Source organism: Lygodium microphyllum, chromosome 13 (genome assembly GCF_053477565.2).
Source record: "Lygodium microphyllum isolate KBCC chromosome 13, Lygodium_microphyllum_v1.1.10, whole genome shotgun sequence".
In the NCBI taxonomy this organism is placed as follows: domain Eukaryota; kingdom Viridiplantae; phylum Streptophyta; class Polypodiopsida; order Schizaeales; family Lygodiaceae; genus Lygodium; species Lygodium microphyllum.
Genome location: NC_141147.1, coordinates 153,331,998 through 153,354,510, shown reverse-complemented (window position 1 = coordinate 153,354,510; position 22,513 = coordinate 153,331,998). Strand labels below are relative to the sequence as shown.

The following is a 22,513-nucleotide window of genomic DNA, read 5'->3' as shown; positions in this document are numbered from 1 at the left end:
AGTTTAGCCCTCAAGGTTAATTTAATTTCATGATCTACATATCGGCTAGGAGATAGTTCAATTAGATATTTGGAAAACACGTCAACATATTCACAAAGCAATGACAATTCTTTAGGGTCCGTAGGTGCATCTACCTTAGTCTTTTTCTTTGACCTTAATTGGAAGACTTGCTTTTGCTTATTGTAATATGGGTTTCTGTGCCTTTCCATGAGCTTAAACTAAGGTTCCATCAATGTTGTTAAAGGTGATTATTCATTGCTCACTATGGATGCTTGCTTGATTAGGAACCTAGCCAATCCATACAGTTATACATGGCTTTACAGTTTATGCATAACATTTGCCTTTGCATGGTTAGTACCTTAGTCATAGCAGTTCTATGTGTAAAGCAATCCTAAAATCCCTCATGAAGTTATAGTTATGTAGACAGTTTCACCATGGTCTGAAGAGGAAAATAGGGTGTCATTCTCATTTTAGATAATTCTTGAGGTTCATGACTTGATGTATGATGGATTTTTATGATGATACGTGAAATCTGCTAGATGGTGCCATTCTCTTTTTGTGTTTCTGTCCATTTCCAGCACATTTTTTCTTATTTACATCTCAAATTCTCTAAGTATCATTAGTGTTGTAATATGTATTCTCGGATTCTTATGTTATTATATTTGGCTTTCTTATGAATCGCTTGCTAATACAAGATTATGTTCTCTACATGCTTATAGCAGCGAGACGTATATTCTTGTATGAGGCCGTTCCGTCCTATTATGCATTCATTATAGATTTGGTGCTGAAACACTTTGGCAATCCTACCATTAGTCCTATTATGCATTCAATATAGATTTGGGGCTAAAACACTTTGGTGATCCTGCCATTGTCCTTCCGAACCTCTGGTTGAACCCCTATAATAAATGACTCTGTTTATGGAAGGAAAATCTCAATTCCTGTTGAAGGGTTTGTTGTGTGTGGATCATCTTTTTCCTTCCTTGATCCTATCATTATCTTCTTGTATCTCTATTTTTTTGTATCATTGGTCTTAAAACTTGATCACAAATGACTGTTTGCTACCAAAAGGCTAGAGTTTTTATAGAGACCTAATACAGTAACCGACTACTTGAAGCAACGTCATGCAGTCTAATGTCTTAAATTTGTTAGTTGGGGTATATGTCAGAGAAGTATCCATATAAGTCAAATGTGATTGTAACTAGGAGCAAATCCATGGAATTGAGGAAAGTTTGGGCAAAGTACCGACAGAGTAGGGGGAAGTGAATAATGATAGTGGAGTAGCAAGAGGACTTAACACTCAATGAATAATAGTTTTCAAACTATAGGGATACTTATGGAGATGCAGGTACCTCTGATACCGCAATAGTATATCGATCTCCTACAACATCCATGGTATATCCTACAACTCCTCCAACTCCTGCAAGTATACCAAGTGTGTGAGATGATGGGGAGATAATATCATCACCAAGAAACTAGGATACTCCTCCTAAGCACGCAATTGAAAAATTGTAGCATATAGTACTTGGCAGAACAATCTTGTTGTTGTGGAATACAAAACTTCCATCACATAAGTCTTTGAATTTCAATCCTTTAACCCCCACTTAAGAAGCCTAAGCAGTAGTACACAATGAATCCTAATCAACCAATTAAACCCAAGGTAAGAGCTTCAAAATATTCTGGCAGGAAGAGGGAAGACCTAGATTGCCATGTAACTCAATTTGAAAGACACTGGACTGCGAGCGACTTTAATACCATGTATGGGGATCAAGTTAAGCGACAATAATTTGTAGCAACTTTTAAAGGAAAAGCCATGGATTGGTATAGTACGTATGATGCTACTCATTTCATTTCATATAATTCCCTTAAAGATGCTTTTCTTAGCAGATTCAAGAAGCATAAAACTACTACAGATGTCTTAAGGAGGTTGAAACAGATACAACAAAGATCAAATACTTGTGCAAGATGATGCTCAAAAGTTTAAAAATCTATTAAATAGATTGGATGATGCTGACATGCCATCTTCGGATTTTTGCTTAGATTCGAATACGGAATCAAGTGAGTAAGAGGATGAGAGACCAAAAAGACGGTAAAGATGCTAAAAGACAAAGTCTAAAAAGGGCAAATGAGCTTTTAAGGATAAGAAGAAGGGAAAAGAAATGGAAGAAAATATAACATTATAAAAAAGATTAGAAAATAAATTTAAGAAACTATTGCTAGACATGGGAGTTATTTATACTCCTAGAAATGTGAAGTCATTCAACATATGTTAGAAGGTAGGCTATGAGGCTAAGGAGTGCTAGTACAATCCAATGGTACGGAATTCAAGACCACAACCAATATTGCCAATGGCACCAATAAATCAAATTGCACTTGAGATGGCACAACAGTGTGGATTTAGAGGTTTTGGAAGGAAGGGTCAGCCACCTAAGCAATGGGGCAATGACTAGCCAAGGTAGTGGAATAATTCCCAGTAGAGATAGCGAGGGCCTTGCTACTACTGTAGTAGACAAGAACATATGTTAGGACCTAATTGCAAGCTTTGGGTACACCATAGGGATGAAAGAGGAATGCAGATTTGAGAGTAGTAAGAAATGCAATCAGCATGATTACCTCATGGAAAACAACCACCCGACACCTAGATTAAGAGTGGTCCTTGTCAAGATACTTTTACTCAAGTCACAAAGGGCAAGGCAATAGGTCATTAGCTAGAGCAAAATATTAAAGAAGCTTTTCGAAAACACGTGCCAAGTAAGGGTGTTTCAAATGTAAGCCAACATGAGTTAGAGCCTTAAGTAGGTTATGATTGTTCAAACTGTATAATAGTGGAAATTTGTCTAGAAGTGACAATAGTTTTAGCCATAACTAGGGCTAAAGCCAAGCAAAAGATAAATTGGGATGACCAAGAACAAGCCTCTAAGGAAATTCAGAAGTTGTAGGAGAAGGAGTCGAAACAACTCAATTCTACAAGTTTGCCATATGAAGTATAGGAGAGTCAATTGCAATATGCAACAAATCAGCAAGAATTGCCATCTATAGGGTTATACTTTAGTGGCCAGTAGTAAAGTGTGAAATTTATATGAGGAGTCTGAAGATTTCATGAGTTATTTACTGCATTAGCTAAATCTTCATTATATTTAACTTTGGAACAGATCCTTGATTTGATCCCAAGATTTAAGGAAAAGCTTTTGGCAAAGATTATTGTGAATCAAGAAAAAGTGTTGAAACATTATGTGGTTGATATTAGGCGGATTGTGGTGGATTACAAAGTGCCAACCATTCAAGTGGAATACTTGGGTAGTAAATTGGATGATGTATTATTAGATGGAGGCTCTGGAGTAAACATTATACCTAAAGAGCTCTATTTAGCACATAAATTACCACGACTTGTATTAGCACCATTTCAAGTTAAGACGGCTGACCAGCAGAGGCTTCAACCTTTGGGGATCCTAAAGAATCAACTCATTTGAGTTGCAAAGCTGAAGTTTAAGGTAAGCTTTACTGTTTTCCACATGGAAGGTTAAGGAGATTCATATCAGATGATGTTGGGAAGGCCTTGGTTTAGATTATCCCAATCGAAGCAAGATTGGGGTGCTGATATGGTAATTATTCCCCATGGTGGCAAAGAAGTAAAGTTATCTACAGTTACTCATGTTGTATTGAAACTAAAGTACCATCCATTGGTTGCTCGAACAATAAATAATGCAGCTAAGATTGAAGATGATGAAAAAGAACTCTTTTTACATGCCAATCCTACCATTGTACCAGTTTTTGAGGTCGATGTTGATTTTTTTTTTTTGGGTCTAAATATAAGGTAGTTATAGCAACATCATTGTAAGAAGAGACTTTTTCCGCTGTAGAGGCAGTAGGATTATCGCTGCAAGCAAAAAGAGATTTGATACATGAAAATAGTAGCGTGATACAACATGACACTAAATTGGATGCACAAAGCAATGATAGCCCTAAGAGGAGTAAGGGAACCGATAAGGAGACTCTTAAAGAGCAGGAATACATTAGAGATAAAGGAGGTCCTTGATAGAGCTAGTCAACAAGCCATTATTGATGTTAAGTTGAAATATGAACATATTATGAGCAAGTCAGCAAGAGTGCTTGAAGATGATGCTCAAGAAGTGTATTTGGATGCTATATCAAATTCTTAATCGATAAAGGTGAGCATTTTTGTTGAGGAAGACTTCAAGCAACAGTTGCTTCAGTTATGTAAAGAATTTCAATATATTTTTGCATGGGAGTATACTGATATGAAAGGATTTGATCTGAGGGTGTGTCAACATAGGATCAATTTAAAGGCAGAAGGTAAAGTTATAATTCAAAAAAGATATCGCATGAATCCAAACTTTGCTAAACAAGTGAAAGAGGAGATTGACAAACTTCTTAGAGTTGGCTTCATTAAGCTTGTGAATGAAGTGAATTGGCTGTCACCTATTATAATAGTACCCAAAAAGAATGGCAAAATACGGGTTTGTGTGGATTATAGAAAATTGAATGCAACAACCATCATTGATCCATTCCCTCTTCTATTCACGGATTCTTTTTTGGATGATGTAGCAAGTCGTGAGATTTATAGCTTTTTTAATGGTTTTTCAGGATACAATTAGATTTGAATGCATTCGATTGACATGAAAAAACTGCTTTTATAACTAAATGGGGAGCATTTGCGAGTATTGTTATGAATTTTGGATTGAAGAACGGACCATCAAAATTATAGGGTGCAGAACATAAAACATTTGATCCATATCTTACTACCTTTATGAGAGTTTTGACAGATAATTTTTGTGTATTTGGCAAGAAAGTAGACCACCTGCAACATCTTAGGTTGTGTTTTGAAATATGCCATCAATTCGGGATGTCTCTTAATTAACCCATTTAGATATTTTTTTGTTTCCAAAAGAGGGGTTCTTTTAGGCCATATTATCACAGAGGAAGGTATGGCTATTGACCCAATGAAAATTCAGGCTATTATTCGAAGGTTGTTATACCTGCAACAGTTCAAGAAGTGATGCACTTTGTGGGGCAAGTGAAATGGCATAGTAGGTATCTTCAGTATTTAGCTCATATCTATGCTCTGCTTACTTTGCTTACTAAGAAGGGAGTTCATTTTGTATGGAGGCATAAATAGGATAGAGCTTTTGGTGTATTAAAGAATATGCTTGTAGTGGCATTGATTCTACAATCTCCATAGTGGGACATTCCATTTCATGTATTTGTTGATGCATCTAATATTGCAGTGGGTGTAGTCTTGATGCAACAAAGTGTTGTAGGATGGTTTAGACATGTTTACTATGCAAGTAGAAGGATTACAGCAGAGGTAAGAATAATTACATGGTGACCGAGAGAGAAGCCCTTGGATATTTGCATTCCAAAAGTTTAGACATTATTTGTGGTGCGCAGATCGGACGCTGTATGCTCGCGTAGTGAATGCCGGAAGGTCCCCAAGAACAATGAACTCTACTTTTTGCACAAGTTACAAGGTAAAAAGCATGAACGACAAGAGCAAGAGACCAATTGGGTGCAATCTCCCCCCATGCCTTGTGTGAGCGCTCCACAAAGCATGTATTTTTTGTATATTTCATCTTCATGCTCAATAATAGCCCAATTTACAAAAATATATCAAGCTTTTAGCTTTTGAGTTTGCTTTTACACAAAAATAGGAATAAAGCTAATGGACGGTGCCCAAAGAGTCTGGCACGCCCAATACAATGTCCAAATAGAAATAACATAACCGTGCGCAAGGGTGCATACAAAATAATAATAAATAATCGATGCCTCAATAGACATGACAAAATATAGGCGTGGCGCCTATCGGAATATAATCCATAGATCGAATACTCGCTATCCTCCAATGCTTTCCTCCGCCACTGCTGCTAACTCTACACATCAACTGAAGCAGTCACAATCGTTAGTAAAATAATACAATTAAACCGACAAAAGTGAATACCTAGCAGTCTTCAGCTACATAAATAAATCAACTGGTTAGAAATAAATCCTAACCTTAATTTATTACGAGTGTGCACTCTAAACTCATAAACGTTTATTAATTTAATATGCATTTTGCGGAATCACCCGCTATGGAATCACCCATGTACACACTAAATTAATGAAACGCCCGAAAAGGACAGGCGTCCCCATCAACTTCTCGCACAAAGAATCCACTTTGTGTATGAGCCCCGGTCATCAAAGTTTACGGAATCCACCGTAAAACCTCACGGAATCCGCCGTGGCACGGAATCCACCGTGAAATATGCCTCCTGGCATCAATTTGTTGGGAAATCAAGTAAATTTTCATGTGGATCATTAAGCTTTATTGTACCTCGTTAATAAACCACAGCTTACAAGAAGATTGGCAAGGTGGATGCTTCTTTTGCAAGAGTTTGAGTATAAAATAGTGCATACACCTGGGAAAGATCATGCAATAGTAGCTGATTTCTTGAGTAGGATTGAGTCAACAGACCCTACACAAGGGGTAAACGATTAGTTGCCAAATGGAGAGCTATTTAGTGTGTAGGTACATTAATTTAAATTCTTTCTATGGCCAAATGTTGAATTACATGCTTGATGGAGTAATGCGTAAAGAATTGTTGAGAGAGCATTGCAAAGCTGACACTTTCAGGCTATTATGGGAGTGCTTTATAGGAGAGGCATTGACAATGTCTTGAGAAAATGTGTAATTGTGGAAGAGTAGCCCGCCGTATTACATGAGCCACATGCGGGACTAATAGGAGATCGCTTTTTTGGTGAGATTACAAGCAAGAAGATTCTTGAGGTTGGTTTATGGTGGTCAAAAAATGCTTAAGGATACTCATCAATATGCAAAAGAATGTATCATCTGTATGAGGGAAGGTTAACCTCAGCCTAGAGACAGAATGTAGGTATTTAGTTTTGTATATAAATCACTCTATGGAAGAATCTCAACGGATTCAAAAATTAGTGCTAACTTCGATATATGATAAATTAATAAATGTATACCACTCAGTCACATTAAATATCCCATGAGCAGAGATCCACTATAGGAGGTAATGTTTCATGTAAAATCTATGAAATCTTATCTATAGGAAGGTGCATATTTGTTGCAGGAGGCATCATTAGCATAAGGTGCAGATTCCCTACTACAGAAGGTAGCATCAACATTTTTCTTTACGTTATCAACTATTTAGAGTTGCTTTTTAATCCCCAAGAAATGTTATGGAATTATATTTATGACATTAATTTACTGAATTTTACTATAGAAATAAGATTGTTTTTATTTTATTTATTATGGATTTTGTCTATTTATTGCATGATTCATGACTTATTATATGAACGCATGCGTGTGATACAAGTCGCATTATGTTTGGTAGATAGATGAAATGATACTAAAGGAATTTGTGTTGTGGTGAGCAAATTATTAGACTGAGTTATGTAGAATGATTATTTTGGAATACGTATTTAAATGCATGCAATTCATACGCTTCATAGTGTGAAAAATATTATTGAAAATTGTACATTACATAGCATGAAAATACTATATTTTTGTATGTGCTTATGAGTGCAAGGACTTTGCATGCATACATGCACAAATAGATTTATTTTGGATTTATTTATTAGACACATTTAATTATTATTATTGATTACAAAGCTATAGTGCATGTTTGATTTATTTTCACAGAAGCAACTTGTGCAAGAAAAGAAAAAGTAAAAACTCAAAAATATACCTTTAATGTATTTTGATGGCAAAAGCTTAATTCAATATTGTAAATACATGCATGGTGGAGGTGCTCACCAATGCATGGGGGGACATTGCATCCAACCTTGTGCCATGGAACTCTTGTGGATTTATCTTCTCTCTTGCAAATTTTCCTCTTTATATTTTCTATCAAATTTCATCTATTGTACAGTGAAGGCTAGTAACAAATGCAAACTATCATATGAAGTTCTCTCAAGTCTAGTGGTTTGCCTATAAGGGATGTTATGATGTCAAAAATCATCAAGGTGTAGCTAATTTTATCAAAAGTGAAGAATTAGAGTATGCCACATACATATGACTTTGGCATACTCCATATGTTGCCTGTATAGCACGAGGCCACATCATGACCTATCAAAAAATCACATTTCAAAATAATGAGACGACATCACTAGCATGAGTATTGTCTCATGAAAAAATCGAGAGTTGATCAGAAAACACATGTTTTGTGGCTACACCATCTTGGCTTACTGAGATTATGGTGATCCTCATCATTATGTAGCATGGGGCCACATCATGAACTATCAAAAAGTCACATTCAAAAATAACGAGACGAATTGATTAGAAAACTCTTTTCAAATTAATGGATAGTAAATTAGTGAGCTAGTTTGAAAGATGAGCTAGCTCATCATTGCTATGTACAACCAAAGTTGAAAATTAATTTGTGCATTAGTTGATAAAGTGGGCTTGCTTGCAATCACTTAGGTTGCCATTTTTATAAGAGTTGCTTTTAGCAATGTGGAGGACAAAAGCCTACTATTTGTTGATCCCTTTAATCAATTCAATTGTGGCCTTAAAGTTGCATGTGAGATGGTGATGAGGGAACACTATAAGAAGGTGGCCCAATAATGAAGCTCAAACTTTTCTCGAACATTACATCCATATTAAAATTGATCTCTAACTTGTGCAATGGACATTGAGAACTTGTAGTTGACAATATTAAACATGGTGGGCCCCACAACATGCAACAATGGATCCAGATGGACATTGCCACCATGTGCACATGATGGAAGGAGAGAGACATGTTCCTTTTACTAGAGGCCCTCATTAGAGTTGTGCCACAAAATGTGGACTTCAACACATTCCCAAAGTACCCTTTTGTTGAGGTGTACTAACTCAACTTGCTAGAGGAGCGTTGAACACAAAATAAATAATTTTGTGATGGGTACAAAAACCTTTAACTCACAAACTTGAATGAAATTATGATGTACTTATCAAAGAACTTTGTAAACTTAAAATTGTTAAAACTTAATTGCTCTTTAAGATTTGAAGGGAAAAAAAAAGATTTGTTGTTTATTTTATATAAAACCTAGATTTTGTGTATAGTTTTGATTTGTCCTTAGTCAAAGTTTTTCTCACTCATTTGCATGTCAATTGCTCAAGTTAGCACTACTCAAAAGGAGGGTACTTTGTATTGACATTAATTGTCATTAAAGGTTGGAGACAATCCTTTGTACTTAGTGAATTTTGGTAGAAAGTTAATGATGAAAGCTTGGTAGTCTCGAAATAATTAAATTTCAAGTGTAAGAGCTATAGAGTAGGCTCCATTAAATTATCTAAAGCCAAGGAGGTAACTTGAAGTATACATAAATGGGCATGTAAATATCTCTAGCTTTTTAACATTATTCACATGCATTACAAAAGAACTAGTGCATGGAAGAAAGCTAAACTTAGTGAATTTTGGTAGAAAGTTAAGGATGAAAGCTTGATAGTCTCGAAAGAATTTAATTGCAAGTGTAAGAGCTATAGAGTAGGCTCCATTAAATTATATAAATCCAAGGAGCTATCTTGAGGTATACATAAATGGCCATGTAAATATCTCTAGTTTTTTAACATTATTCACATGCATTACAAAAGAACTAGTGCATGGAAGAAAGCTAAAGAGTGAAAACATAGATGTGAAAAGATAGTTGTACTCAATAAATAAACATCAGCAGTTACAAAAAGAGATCATTGGTACTTGATAAAGTAAGCTATTTTGGCTAGATCTTAGGAGCCCATTTCACCTAGCTTAAGAAACCTCCTAGAACCAATGTTTCTTGTAATCTATTTCTAGCCATGTTGTTGTTTTACTATCCCCACTAAAGATTGAGCTATTCCTAGCCTCCCACAATGCATCTAAGGTAAAGAGCTTGATAGACTGAATCACAAGACACTTACACTTACTATTGAAGTTATGTTATCGATTTCCTATCCCCACTAAAGATTGAGCTATTCCTAGCCTCCCACAATGTGTGCAAGGCAAAGAGCTTGATAGATTGTATCATAAGACACTTACACTTACTATTGAAGTTAACATCATCGAAAATTCCTAAAGCCATCAATCGATATACTCATCTCCCAATATACAAATTTGTTGCTCCATCCGATCCCAGACATGTTGTGCAAAACATCTATTTCAAAAAAGATGTCCTAGTATTTCTTCCTAGCCACAGTGACATTTGCCATTCGCGAGATCATGCTTTCTAAGTTTGGACCCAAAGAATAGTGCATTGATCTCATTACCTTCTAGAGAAAAGACATGTCTCTTAAAGGAATCACGAGGACAATTTTTGTGGAGGCAATCCCTAAGGATGAGAACTTATCAGAATTGCAAGGATTTAAGTACATGGATAGGATATAGAGAGTAACATAGGGCCTATTGTGAACTTCTTGGGAGATGATATATATCTTTCTTATATATTATTTCTTAATATTATTCATTTCTTGCAAAAATGCATCCTTTGGAAAAAGTTGCTTTCAAGGCACATGAAGTCATTTAGAGAACAACTCATTGCAGACAAACCATATTCTTCGTTTGAGAAAATTGAGATTGAGATTGTGGGGGAGAATGAGACCGTGATTACGATTGAGATCCCTCATATGCATGAACATAACTCTGGGATGGTTGGGTGGATCGAGCTCCTCGTCATAGCGTATATTTTAAACGTGCCGTTGGATGTTGCTTCTTGTAGGGAGTGACCTAGGATCTATCCTGAAGTCCCTAGGAGCTCATATTTTAAACATATTTATTTTCTTAATCTTAATCTTATCTCATATTTATTTTCTTAATCTTAATCTTATCGTATCTTATCTTATAGTATTAATATTAATTAGTACTCGCGAAGGTCGATAAGGCAGGCGTTATACGTACCAGAAAGTAGCCGTGTAGATACACTGTTGCTCAGAAAATCTCTTCGTTCTCTGCATTTGCGGGCATGGAGGCCGTGGCATCTCGCCCTCTCGCGGCTTCTACGTCCACTGCTATCCTCCCGTTCTCATCACGAATCCAGCAGCAGAGAGCAGTGCAGCTGCCGCTCATTTCTCATCAAGCGCCGTCGACGTCATTGTCTTCAAGCTTATCCTTCAGATTGCGTCCGTTGCCCCTTCCCTTGGACAGGCCTTTTCGCCCTTTCACAAAGGGCCTCATTTGCCGAGCCAGTGCAGTGGCTGATGCCGTCCAAGTTACCGAGACATTGGAACCAAATTCCAGGGTGAGTATTTTCTCTCTTCCCAAAGGACGCATTCCTCAAGATAAGCGGATTGCTTCTGATTACCTTCATGAACTTAAGTCGCATTTGGTCAGTGTCTCATCCACCATTCTTGAAATGCACCCAGCCTATTATTTGACTGCACTGGACGACTGTATACACACTTATAAATATGAAATTTGTGGATGTGTGGTATATAAATACTACAGACATTTCTATGTGTGTACATATACAGTCTACTAATTGACCGCACTAAATGACTGTACGGAGTTTCGGTCCTGACAAGAAACGGCGGAAACAATTTAATGGGAAAAACATGTAAAATATAAAAAACTTAACAGTTTCATTAACCATTGTCTACAATTGACCATCCAAATCCAAAGCAAAGATGAATATCATTTTATTTCTCCCACGGGCCACTCGGCCCTCTAGAGTCTTCATAAGTTCATAGACTCTTAACTATAGGCCACAACAATCAATTATTAGAGAACACTAATCAAATTAAAGTTCAAACGAGATTACGCAATACACATGCACTTGCCACCATCCATGTGTGTCTATATCATTTCAAAAAGAAGAGTACAAGATACTGTGAACATGTGCAATCATGCATGGATAGTGGATCATCAAAGCAAAATACCAAAAAGATGAAGAGTTAAGGCTCAAGGCTCGATACAATCATAAATAGCTGAAATGTTTGAAACGTGTCTGGAATCTAGACTCTAGAGTGACTACTCATCATCTGGATCCTCGGCCTTTGCATCACTAGCAGATGCACTAGAAGAAGTAGAATCTAACTTAGAATGAGAGCTAGTAGAAGAATGTGAGGCTGCAACTGCTAAAGTGCTAGCGCCATCCCGTCGCGAAGTGGCCCTCTGTGAAGCTCTTGTGTGATGGGCAGGAGTTGACATCTCCTCATACAACATGGTGTAGATGTCCAACTCCTCACTAGGAATATTTGGTATGTCTTCCACCTTCTCTATGTCTACCTTGTCGACATTCACCTGGCGAGGTCCAAGAGAGGTAGAGGTGTGCTTAAGAAGGCGAAGGTTGCAATGACTAAAGACCAGCCTCTCCAAGGGAGCTGTGCTCAAACGATTCCTCTTCTTTGTATGGAAGAGGGCCCAAGTGCTCCAATCTCTTTGACATGGGCCTGAGCTGTAGTCCTGTGAAAGAACTCGAATAGCAAGACGTTTCTGTCATGATCCACAAGAAAAGAAATTTCAGATTGCACAACATTTCTAATGCCCAATGTATGAATACTAAGTACTTAAAAGCTAGAGCCTCAGCCTAGAACTTACTAGGGTAGGTGTAGATGCCCCATATTTCTCCCACCAAGACACAGGCTGCAACTGTGTCTCTCGAAGTTGGGCTGTCGAGCGACCAAAGGAGAGGCTATGGTTACGAAATAGGAGAAGCTCATCCTCAAGCCTCGTGACCATCTGCAAATCTCCGTTTGCCCGCTTCTCAAAGTACTCGTGAATACCGTTCTCTAGCTCATCATCAGAATATTGATCCTCACTACGCCATAGGGGATGCAATACGTGTGCAGCTGCATGGATTGGTCTATGAAACCAATTCCATTGTGTCTGCCATACACATCGAAGCTCCTCGATCTTGGATTCAAGATGGGCAATTGAAGCTATGGTGGATAAACATAAATTTGCAAACCATAAATGATAATAGATATTTGCATAAACCATAAAAATCACTTACTTTCTATGAGGAAGGCAGGTATTGTTGTCTAAGGCCTCTCCAATCTTATCCATGTACTCATAGAGTAGCCCCATGGTGCTCCCCTCCATATCAGTAATGTGCAATACAGAATAGATGAGCTGGATTGATTTCACTAAGGCTTTAGCCTCCTCCCACCATCCTTGATCCATTACCATACATGAGAAAGATATGTGTTTTGCATCTTGGCTATCCTCCAAAGCACACCACTCTCGGGACACCATTGTGTGTATCAAGTCCTTGCGCACTCGCACAAGCCTCTCCACAACAATAAACATATATGCAAACCTTGTGCTTGAGGGCTTGAGTAGCTCTAACTCATTGTGTGAACGGTAGATACTTTGCACCTTAGGCGGCTTTGTGACAAAATGCACCATGGACTTGGCTATTGAAAAAATCCTGTCAACCCAATCTAACTTCTCCAAGTCCTCCATAAGCAAGTCCAAAGAATGAGAAGCACATGGGGTCCACCTTATCTTCGGAAACTCAGCCTCAAGCATGCAACCCATGGAAACACAATTGGACCCATTGTCTGTGACTACTTGAACCACATTATCTGCCCCTATCTCCATGATTGCCTTGCGTATATGCTGCCAAATATATGAGCCAATGACCACTGTGCCAGCCACCGCTGAAGGATCAATGTGTTAGCAGAGTATTTGTTAGCTCATGTGTGAGTCTGAGCTTGATCTGGGCTGGCCATATTTATTAGGTATTTTAGGTTTTTTCTGGTGTGGCATTTTATTCCAGTGGAGCATTTTTATGCACCAGTCGGCCAGCATTAATGCTGTCCGACCAGCATTATTGCTCCCCACTTTTTCAGCCTATTTATACTCAGTGCTCCTCCTCAGTCATCATCATCTTCACCATTTGCAGACTCTGTGGAGAGAGGAGCCAATGCCAGCGCCAGTGCCCACGTAGCCAGTGACTCACTGTTGTATGCGACTAACTCGTGTTCAGATATATGGATACCATTTCCCGTGCATACATCTGAGTTCTCATCTGTATCGTGTTCTTTTCTTTTCTCTTTTTGTCTTGTGTTTCAGCAGTTTATTTTAGCACATGTTTATGCTTCCACCACTACTCCACTTCTGACATGGTATCAGATTTCAGGATCTATGCTCCTGTTGTGTTTTCTTGCTGATTTCAGGACTGTTTTCTACCCTTGCTGATCAGACGACTGCTGTCGCAGCCAGGCGACCTGTTTTGGGGCTGTTTTCAGCCTGCGTTTTTTTGCAGTTTTGCCATCGTCTGCTGCCTACGCACCCTCTGCTGCCTGCGTTTTTCATCTGCAGCTGCTGGCGACAGTTTTCTACCTGTTTTGCTCCAGTTTACAGCCTGCGTTTTGCTTATTCAGCGTCTCTCGTGGCTGGGTGACTGTTAATTCCGGCCGTTTTTGCTGTTTTTGGCAGTTTTTGACTGATTTTTTGACTTTCTGCAGCAGATTTTGTCTTCTATTGATCAGATTTTGGGTTATATTGCATGTGAACTCTCATTTTCTGCAGCCTGTGCTTGTGTTTTGGCTGTGTTTCCTCTCTACATTCCATCTCTTCTCTACTTCTCTTCTTATCCTCTCCATATGGCTCCTCTGTGCACTTTCACTAATGATAAGTTACATGGATCTGATTATCTCACATGGAGTGCTGTCATGAAAGCTTGGTTTGTGCAGAAGCGGTTATGGTACATTGTCTGTGGAGCTATTGCTCGACCTCTCCGTCATTTTCCTCTTCCTGAAGACTTTGATGAGGATAACCATGAGGAAGCGGTGCTCACATGGGACTTGGACGATGCCCGTGCTTACTCGGAGTTGCTTCGGTGTATTTCTAAAGCGGTTTTACCGGCGGTTACCTCCTGTAGGACATCTCTTGAAGTATGGTAGAAGTTGCAGCAGATGTACGAGGCACCTTCCACCATGTGGGCAGTCAAAATTTATGGCCAGCTCCAGCAGATGAAGTTTGAGCTGAAAGATACTATTCAGTCTTTTCTTCTTCGTGTTACGCAGGTACAGGACCAGCTTTGGCACATGCAATTTGCTCTTCCCGAGGCGCATCTCGTCGGGACGGTCCTCTACAAGCTCCCCCCGGAGTTTGATGGAGTGGCCAATGCTTTGCGGGCGCAGACATCATCGACTCCTGTCAGTTTTACACATATGACCTCGATGCTTCTTGAGCATGAGACATCCTTGCGTTTACAGGGGCGGCTTCCGGCACATTATGGAGGCGAGGCTTATGTAGCTTCAGAGAGAGGTGACGGGAAGAAGAAGTTGAAGGCCTAGTGTTACCACTGTGGCAAGAAGGGACATTTGCGGAAGGACTGCAAGATGTTAGCGTCTTCCAGGAAGAAGGAGCAGAAGAAGAAGCGGGATGTTGACTCTACTGATGAGTCCTCTCCTTCATCAGACTCCGACTTAGATCCTCCGCCCAAGGTGAAGTCCAAGGCGCGGAAGGGATTCTCTTCTTTGGATCGCGGGAAGGGCTTGGTGGCCCCTTCCTCAGCTGTTTTCTAGTGGTGGTGATGAGGTCATCTCTCACGACTCTCTTGTGCCAGAGAGGGAGTGTGAGCGGGTGTTTAGATGGGGCAGCCGCGCCTCATCTATACTTTTATACAGGTGCACAGGTTCCAGAGAGGGACGTCCTTGACGCATCGACTTCAGTCTGGCGGAATCAAATCCTGGAGCTGGTATTGACATACAGGTTCATGATGAGCTGGTTATCCGACAGAGAGCAGGAGGCTTTCGTCTGGAGCTTACATGAGGGGACACTTTGGGGGTCTGGCCAAAGGCGGGGAATCCATGGTCACCTATGTTCAGGGGCATTTTTGACAGGATGGTCTTGTATGCTACTGCGAGACATTGGTAATGGACACATAGACATTCTATGATCTTCTTTATTTTCAGGTGTTTGGTATGATCGACATCGACATCAGGTTCTCTCCGAGGCACCTTGGTGGTGGGTTGATCACCCACTGCTTGGGTATCCATGGTTCTACTTGGTGGTTCTATGTTGTATAGTTTCTGATCCCTTTTCATTGTACTATTGTATTGTATCAGATCACCCATGATCTGAGAGAGGGTGTTAGCAGAGTATTTGTCAGCTCATGTGTGAGTCTGAGCTTGATCTGGGCTGGCCATTTTTATTAGGTATTTTAGGTTTTTTCTGGTCTGGCATTTTATGCCAGTGGAGCATTTTTATGCACCAGTCGACCAGCATTAATGCTGTCCGACCAGCATTATTGCTCCCCACTTTTTCAGCCTATTTATACTCAGTGCTCCTCCTCAGTCATCATCATCTTCACCATTTGCAGACTCTGTGGAGAGAGGAGCCAGTGCCAGTGCCAGTGCCAGTGCCCACGCAGCTAGTGACTCACTGTTGTATGCGACTGTCTCGTGTTCAGATATATGGATTCCATTTCCCGTGCATACATCTGAGTTCTCATTTGTATCGTGTTCTTTTCTTTTCTCTTTTTGTCTTGTGTTTCAGCAGTTTATTTCAGCACATGTTTATGCTTCCACCGCTGCTCCACTTCTGACACAATGGCCCTCAAGAACATTGTCCCCTTGCAAGAGGAGACTAGAATGTTATAGACACTTCGTCTACGTATATCAGACCACCCATCACACAAGATCGTGCAACCATACTTCACCCAAGTGGCCTTCAATGGCTGCAATTGAACCTCTATTCGGGCTATCTCATTTTTAAGCTCTCTTGTCCAAATACACCCTCATACGATGGCCCTTTTCACTCACATCCAATGCGGCTGATAGCCCTCATGGCTGACTTTCATCTCGGCATGCGCAAGACATGGAAAGGAATGGCACACTGAATAATCGAGTGAGCTCTCTAGTGGCCTCTGCAATGGCTTGCTTTTGAATACCCGCTTTGATACTAACACCCTACAATGAACCTTTTGTTGCCTGAGGTGTCTTGCGTGCTCCACCAGTAGAACCCCCTGTATGTGCACCACTCATTGTGTCAGTCTATGAAGCTCCTCCACTCTTCTTTATAGGACCTCCTGTTGCTGAAATTTCATCATCTCCATGGTTTCCCTCTCTTGTACTAGATGCACCTGTAAGAGCCAAGCGGCTGAGCCTCCAATGCTCCATGGAAGCCTTAACATCAGCAGGCACATGTTCACATGGACCAATGTCTTTATTGGGCACATGGGCAAGATGATCTTTGATCCTTGTGGCTGCCCCTCCTCTTTGAATGCCGCAATAATTGCATTGCCACCGCTTGGATCCACCACCACCTCCGTAACCTTGAAGCACTGTGACATGACTCCATGCTTGATCGTTTGGCATGTTGATTATTCCCGAATCCCACCTGAATCCTGAGTTTGTTGCGTCGTGTGTGAGAGAGAGAGAGAGAGAGAGAGAGAGAGAGAGAGAGAGAGAGAGAGAGAGAGAGAGAGAGAGAGAGAGAGAGAGCAACTTGCAAGTGCCAAGGCCCAAACTCCAGTGCCCACGATTGTGTGTGCACTGTGTGTGAGTCTAGAGAGAGAGAGAGAGAGAGAGAGAGAGAGAGAGAGAGAGAGAGAGAGGCTAGAGCTCGAGAGGGACTCGTGAGAGAGAGAGAGAGAGAGTAGGCCAAAACACAAGTGTGTGCAGAGCCCATGGCTGCCAGCAGCATTCGAGAAACGAGCATGCGTAGGCTGCAACAATTTTCAAATCGAGGCTCTTGTTTTTTCACTGGGGGGCTAAAAAGTGTAGGGTAAAATCGCCTAAAACGGGCTGCAAAGAATGCGTTAAAAAGTGAAAAAAAAGGGGGGGGGTCAGAAACAACGTTTCTACGTAGCAGAAATGGCAAGAAATGGTACGCCGTTTCTGAGGGTTAGAAACGGTGTTTCGTGCTACTATGCCTATACATTTGGCACCACCCATTTATTCCTCACCACTCACCTCACTTTTTTTCATGAGACCATCATCTCTCTCTCTCTCTCTCTCTCTCTCTCTCTCTCGTCTCCATCTACCATCTCTAGTTGGTGTTCTGGTGCTGTGTTCTACTGTTGCGTTTTATTGCAACATTCTATTGCGGGGTTCTACTACAACGTTCTACTACCGCATTCTATTGCTGCGTTTTATTGTGGCATTCTACTATTTGTGTTTTGCATTTTGGCAGCTCCTCCACCATTTGGCGACACACCTCTAGTTGGCGTCATCATCATCAGAGGTTTTCTTCATTCGTATTTTTAGCATATAGCTCATCTTCACCACCTGGCATCACATCCAATTGACGGTGTCAGCTCATTAGACTTGTGTTTGCAGACTTGGAGGCTTCTTCGGATGTCTCCTTGGTCTAGGCAATAGTCTTCATCCCTATGTTTGTAGATTCAGAGGCTCTTCTTCGACGGTAGTCTCCTTGCTCTAGGCGACACCTCATCATCCTTACGTTTGTGGACTTAGAGGCTTCTTCGGCAGTCTCCCTACTCTAGGGCATCCTTTGTGCTATGGCACCCTTGTATTAGATTCACTTTATTTTTTTAGTTCATCATCTTATTCATCTAAGTTTCTTTTCTCTTCTCGGTATTTGTTGTACACACTTTGTGTTTCTCCCCACAAACCCTATTGTCTCTCTGGTTACTTAGTCATTTCTTGACATGGAATCAGAGCCCGAGGTGCTCAGTGAGCTGCAAAGATCCTTTGCATTGGAGAAGGCAAAGAGATGTTGCGGAGTCGGCACAACATCTGATTATTACTGCAATTCCGTTGCGCCACTGGGATATATCATTCTTCTCCCTCCCATCCTCCCTTTTACAAGTCAATACTATGGTACCATGGCATCTTCACTGACAGATAGCTTGTCTAGTGAATGCTCCTATTGCGGCAAGAATGGATACACCCTTGAAGATTGTTGAAATTGACCCTTTCTCCCTACCCGACCATCGGAGAATATGCGTTTTCCACTTGGCGCTCCTTGTGCTACCTCTCCTTCTTGGGCCATAGAGATTGTTCTACACCAGCTCTTAGCTTACTACACTTAAGGCAATAAGACGCATTTGGCACGCACTTAGTTCTCATGAGCAACCAGAGGCTCTAAGACCTTACGAGCCGATCAATCCTTCTGGAGACCACCACCCTACACGGAGGTTTTCCCTATCCAATTTCGGGTCTAGTGGCTTCCATGGCCTACCTCCTCTATAGTCCACTCCATTGTGTCAAAAGATGACGTACCAGCGAGACAGTAGGATTGGCGGGGAGGAACACGGAGTGAACTCGGCAAACATGGAGAAGAGAAGAGAAGAGGAGAGAAGAAACTCTAATGAATGGAATGATGAAGTTCTAAATCATAGAGTGAATGTGATACAAGGGAACAAGGGTGCCGTAGCACAACGAAGATGATGAAGACAACTACGAACCACGAACCGCTATGTCCTCCTGAAGGGGTGTGAGGGTAGTGGAGAGGCTGGAGAGAAGAGGTGATAGATTGAATGAATCAACCGTGAGAAATGAATGAGAGATTGGCCTATAAATAGGCACAGTTAGTCTAGGATGCCGCTCCTTTTTTGGGGCTGCAAACCCTAAATGTAAAACGCAGAAACGCAAAAAATGCAAACTGGAGGTAAAGGGTGAAGGGTTTTTGAACACCCCCTCTCAGGTCCAAAAAGGGGAACGAGAGAAGAGTGACATGGAGATGCAACGCTACATGCTGAAGAATGCTCATGCAACAGGTGCCACTTGGACAGTGTCCCTCGTGGGAAAATTGTTCACGTTGCCCAAGCGTCCTAGTACAAAGATGATGAAAACATGCAATGTATAGGAGGAATGTCAAACTTTGTGTGGTGTCGAGAGCCATAAGGATATACTTGTACTCGATCTCGGGAGGTGACTCCATGTTGGCCAAGGGACGAAGGCAAGAAGAAGATAGAGGAGGAAGAAGATGTAGGGGATCCTGAAGATCCAAGATTTCCACATGAAAGGTAACCTGTAGTAAAGACCAGTAGACAGAGTGAACTGGAGAACTCGAAACTCAACTTCGAGAGAGAAGCCACTAGCTCCGTGCATCCATGCTGGAAGGAATACGAAGGCCTCATCACCAAGTCGTGGCTAAACCTCCGAGGTCTCGATCTAGGTGGTACCTAAAGATCCTAGGTATTAGTAGAAGAGATGACTGGTCGAAGACAGCCACCCTAAGAAAGTAGAGGATGGGTGAAGAATTTCATGTGGAGTAGGTTTCCCCTCTGAGGTGGGAGGTGGAGGGCCCCCCCTTGAAGTCGAAGAAGAAGTAGATGCCTCCTTTGAGGGCAAAGAAATAACATCCCCCTCTGAATCCCCCTTTGAAATAGATAGGGAATCCAAAAACTCATGGATCATGGACTCCAAAATGTTTGATGACGAAGGAAGTGCCGCTGGTTGTGCTGAAGAAGGTATTTGGGGTGCCGAAGAGGTCCTAGAGATAGCCTCTCGAACTTGAGTAGTCGAGGGTAGGGAAGGGTGGGGCTCAGAATGAGCAAGAGGTGGGCAACCGTCGTCGTCTCTCAGTTTTAGCGGATTGGGTAGCCGAAGAAGAGGAAGGAGTCGAGCAGCCATTCTCTCTCTCAGGAGTGGGCTGATGAGGAGACGGTATTAAACAATCACTATCTCTCGATGGAGCGGACTGCAGATCCGTAGGTCGTGGAAGCCACTGTCCCTGAAAATAAGTGGGAGAAGACTGCTGCTGGCATTGCGACGATCTCCAGGAGGTTGTAGCGCCAATCGATTCTCCATGTGCTGGAAAGAACTAGTGCACATCGGATGCGTCTTATTGCCTTGAGCATAGTACTCTGATAGCTGATGTAGAACTATCTCTGTGGCCCAGAAAGGAGAGGTGGCACAAGGAGTGCTTGGTGGAAGACGTATATACTTTGGGCGGGTGGGGAGCAAAGGTCGAAGTTGGCAAGCATCGGTGGTGTATCCGGTGATGCCAGAGTAGAAGCACCCAGTAGTCTGGACATCTGTTGGTAAAGAAGCCATGGATACCAGTGTGCCTTGCTGAAGAAGGAAGAGGTCGGCCACCATGAACCACGAACCGCAATGTCCGCCTCAAGGGGTGTGAGGGCAGTGTGAAGCACGAACTGCAATGTCCGCCTCAAGGGGTGGGAGGGTAGTGGAAGGGCTGGAAGTGAGTTGCCAGTGGGAGGAGGATGAGACCAGCAGTAAGAGGTTGCAACCGGTAGAAAAATGCAGGTGAAGAGAGAGAGACTAAAAACGCAAGTAGGACAGCCTGTAGGAGAGAGAAAGACTAAAAACGCAGGCAAGACAGCTTGCAGGGGAGAGAAAGACTAAAAACGCAGTGGTAGTCAATATGCTGAAATCAGCTCCGAACAGTGTGTGATAGGCTTGAAATAGGCGCTAGACTGTTGTAGACAGCAATGGCCAGCTTGGACCGCGATGTCCTTTGCGTTTGGGGTGTGGGCAGCAAGCTGAAATACCTAAAATCTGCAAAAACGAGATTGTTTTCTGAATGGAGAGTGATCAACAACAATCGTTCTGCTGTAAACAGCTGCAAACTGCCAGTGGAAGGTTGGAAACAGGTGCTAGACTGTAGATAACAGCAAGGGACAACTGAGATTGCGATGTCCTCCGCGAAAGGGGTGTGGGTAGCAAGCTGAAAACACCTGAAACCTGAAAAAACGAGATGTTGATGCAGCAGAAGAAGAAGAGAAGGGGATGCCGAACCTGCCACTGGTTTTTGCCTTCACTGGAGTGCAGGATCTTTGCCACTATTTGAGCAAATCCAACTCTGATACTATGCCAAAAGATGACGTACCAGCGAGATAGTAGGGTTGGTGGGGAGGAACACGGAGTGAACTGGGCAAACATGGAGAAAAGAAGAGAAGAGAGAAGAAACTCTGATGAATGGAATGATGAAGTCCCGAATCATGGAGTGAATGTGATACAAGGGAACAAGGGTGCCATAGCACAAGGAAGATGATGAAGACAACCACAAACCATGAATTGCTATGTCCTCCTGAAGGGGTATGAGGGTAGTGTAGAGGCTGGAGAGAAGAGGTGATGGACTGAATGAATCAACCGTGAGAAATGAATGAGAGAGTGGCCTATAAATAGGCACAGTCAGTCTAGGATGGCGCTTCTTTTTTGGGGTTGCAAATCCTAAACGCAAAACGCAGAAACGCAAAAACACAAACTGCGGGTAAAGGGTGAAGGGTTTCTCAACACATTGAGAGCTTGTGGTTGTTCCCTACCCTTGGCTCACCTTGAGCTGCCTCCTACCCCGCCCTCTTCTACTTAGGTTCGAGAATACATCTTTGGGAGCTCTTTGGCTTTTGCTCCTTCTAAGCCTCAACTACCTTCTTCGGTTTGATTGGTGGCACCTCCATCATTAGATGTAATGGAGTCCATGATCCATGAGTTGGAGGCCCTCTCTCTCTCTCAGAGGGCGATACAAAGAGGGATCATCTTCCTTCATCCTTAAGAGGGGACATCTCCTCCCCCTCCTCTAGTTTGAGAGGAGAACACTACTACTCTTCAAGTTCTTCACACACCATTTTTTACTTTTGAGGTTTAGCTCTCTTTCGAGCAGTTCTACCTCCACTAAAACCCAATACCTAGAGGATCTACCTTTGATTGGGGTCCTTG

At 41.5% G+C, this 22,513-nt stretch overlaps 2 protein-coding genes across 8 annotated transcripts in view; one reads left to right on the top strand and one right to left on the bottom strand.

The window, feature by feature from the left end:
• The first annotated feature begins 10,851 nt into the window (after nucleotides 1-10,851).
• The window catches only part of LOC148027368 (trigger factor type chaperone family protein), a 91,875-nt gene continuing 80,213 nt past the window's right edge, over nucleotides 10,852-22,513 (top strand). For all 7 annotated transcript variants that reach the window (XM_087691942.1, XM_087691941.1, XM_087691940.1 and 4 more), the window contains exon 1: nucleotides 10,852-11,208. In XM_087691942.1, coding sequence (XP_087548068.1) covers nucleotides 10,933-11,208 — 276 coding nt within the window. In that variant the 5' untranslated portion in view covers nucleotides 10,852-10,932. The remainder of the gene's footprint in view (nucleotides 11,209-22,513) is intronic.
• Nucleotides 11,937-13,511, bottom strand: LOC148027370 (uncharacterized). Its single transcript, XM_087690659.1, has 3 exons — nucleotides 13,100-13,511; nucleotides 12,507-12,847; nucleotides 11,937-12,401 (listed from the first exon to the last, which is right to left on the bottom strand). The coding sequence occupies exons 1-3, from the start codon at nucleotides 13,509-13,511 to the stop codon at nucleotides 11,937-11,939; spliced, it is 1,218 nt and encodes a 405-aa protein (XP_087546785.1).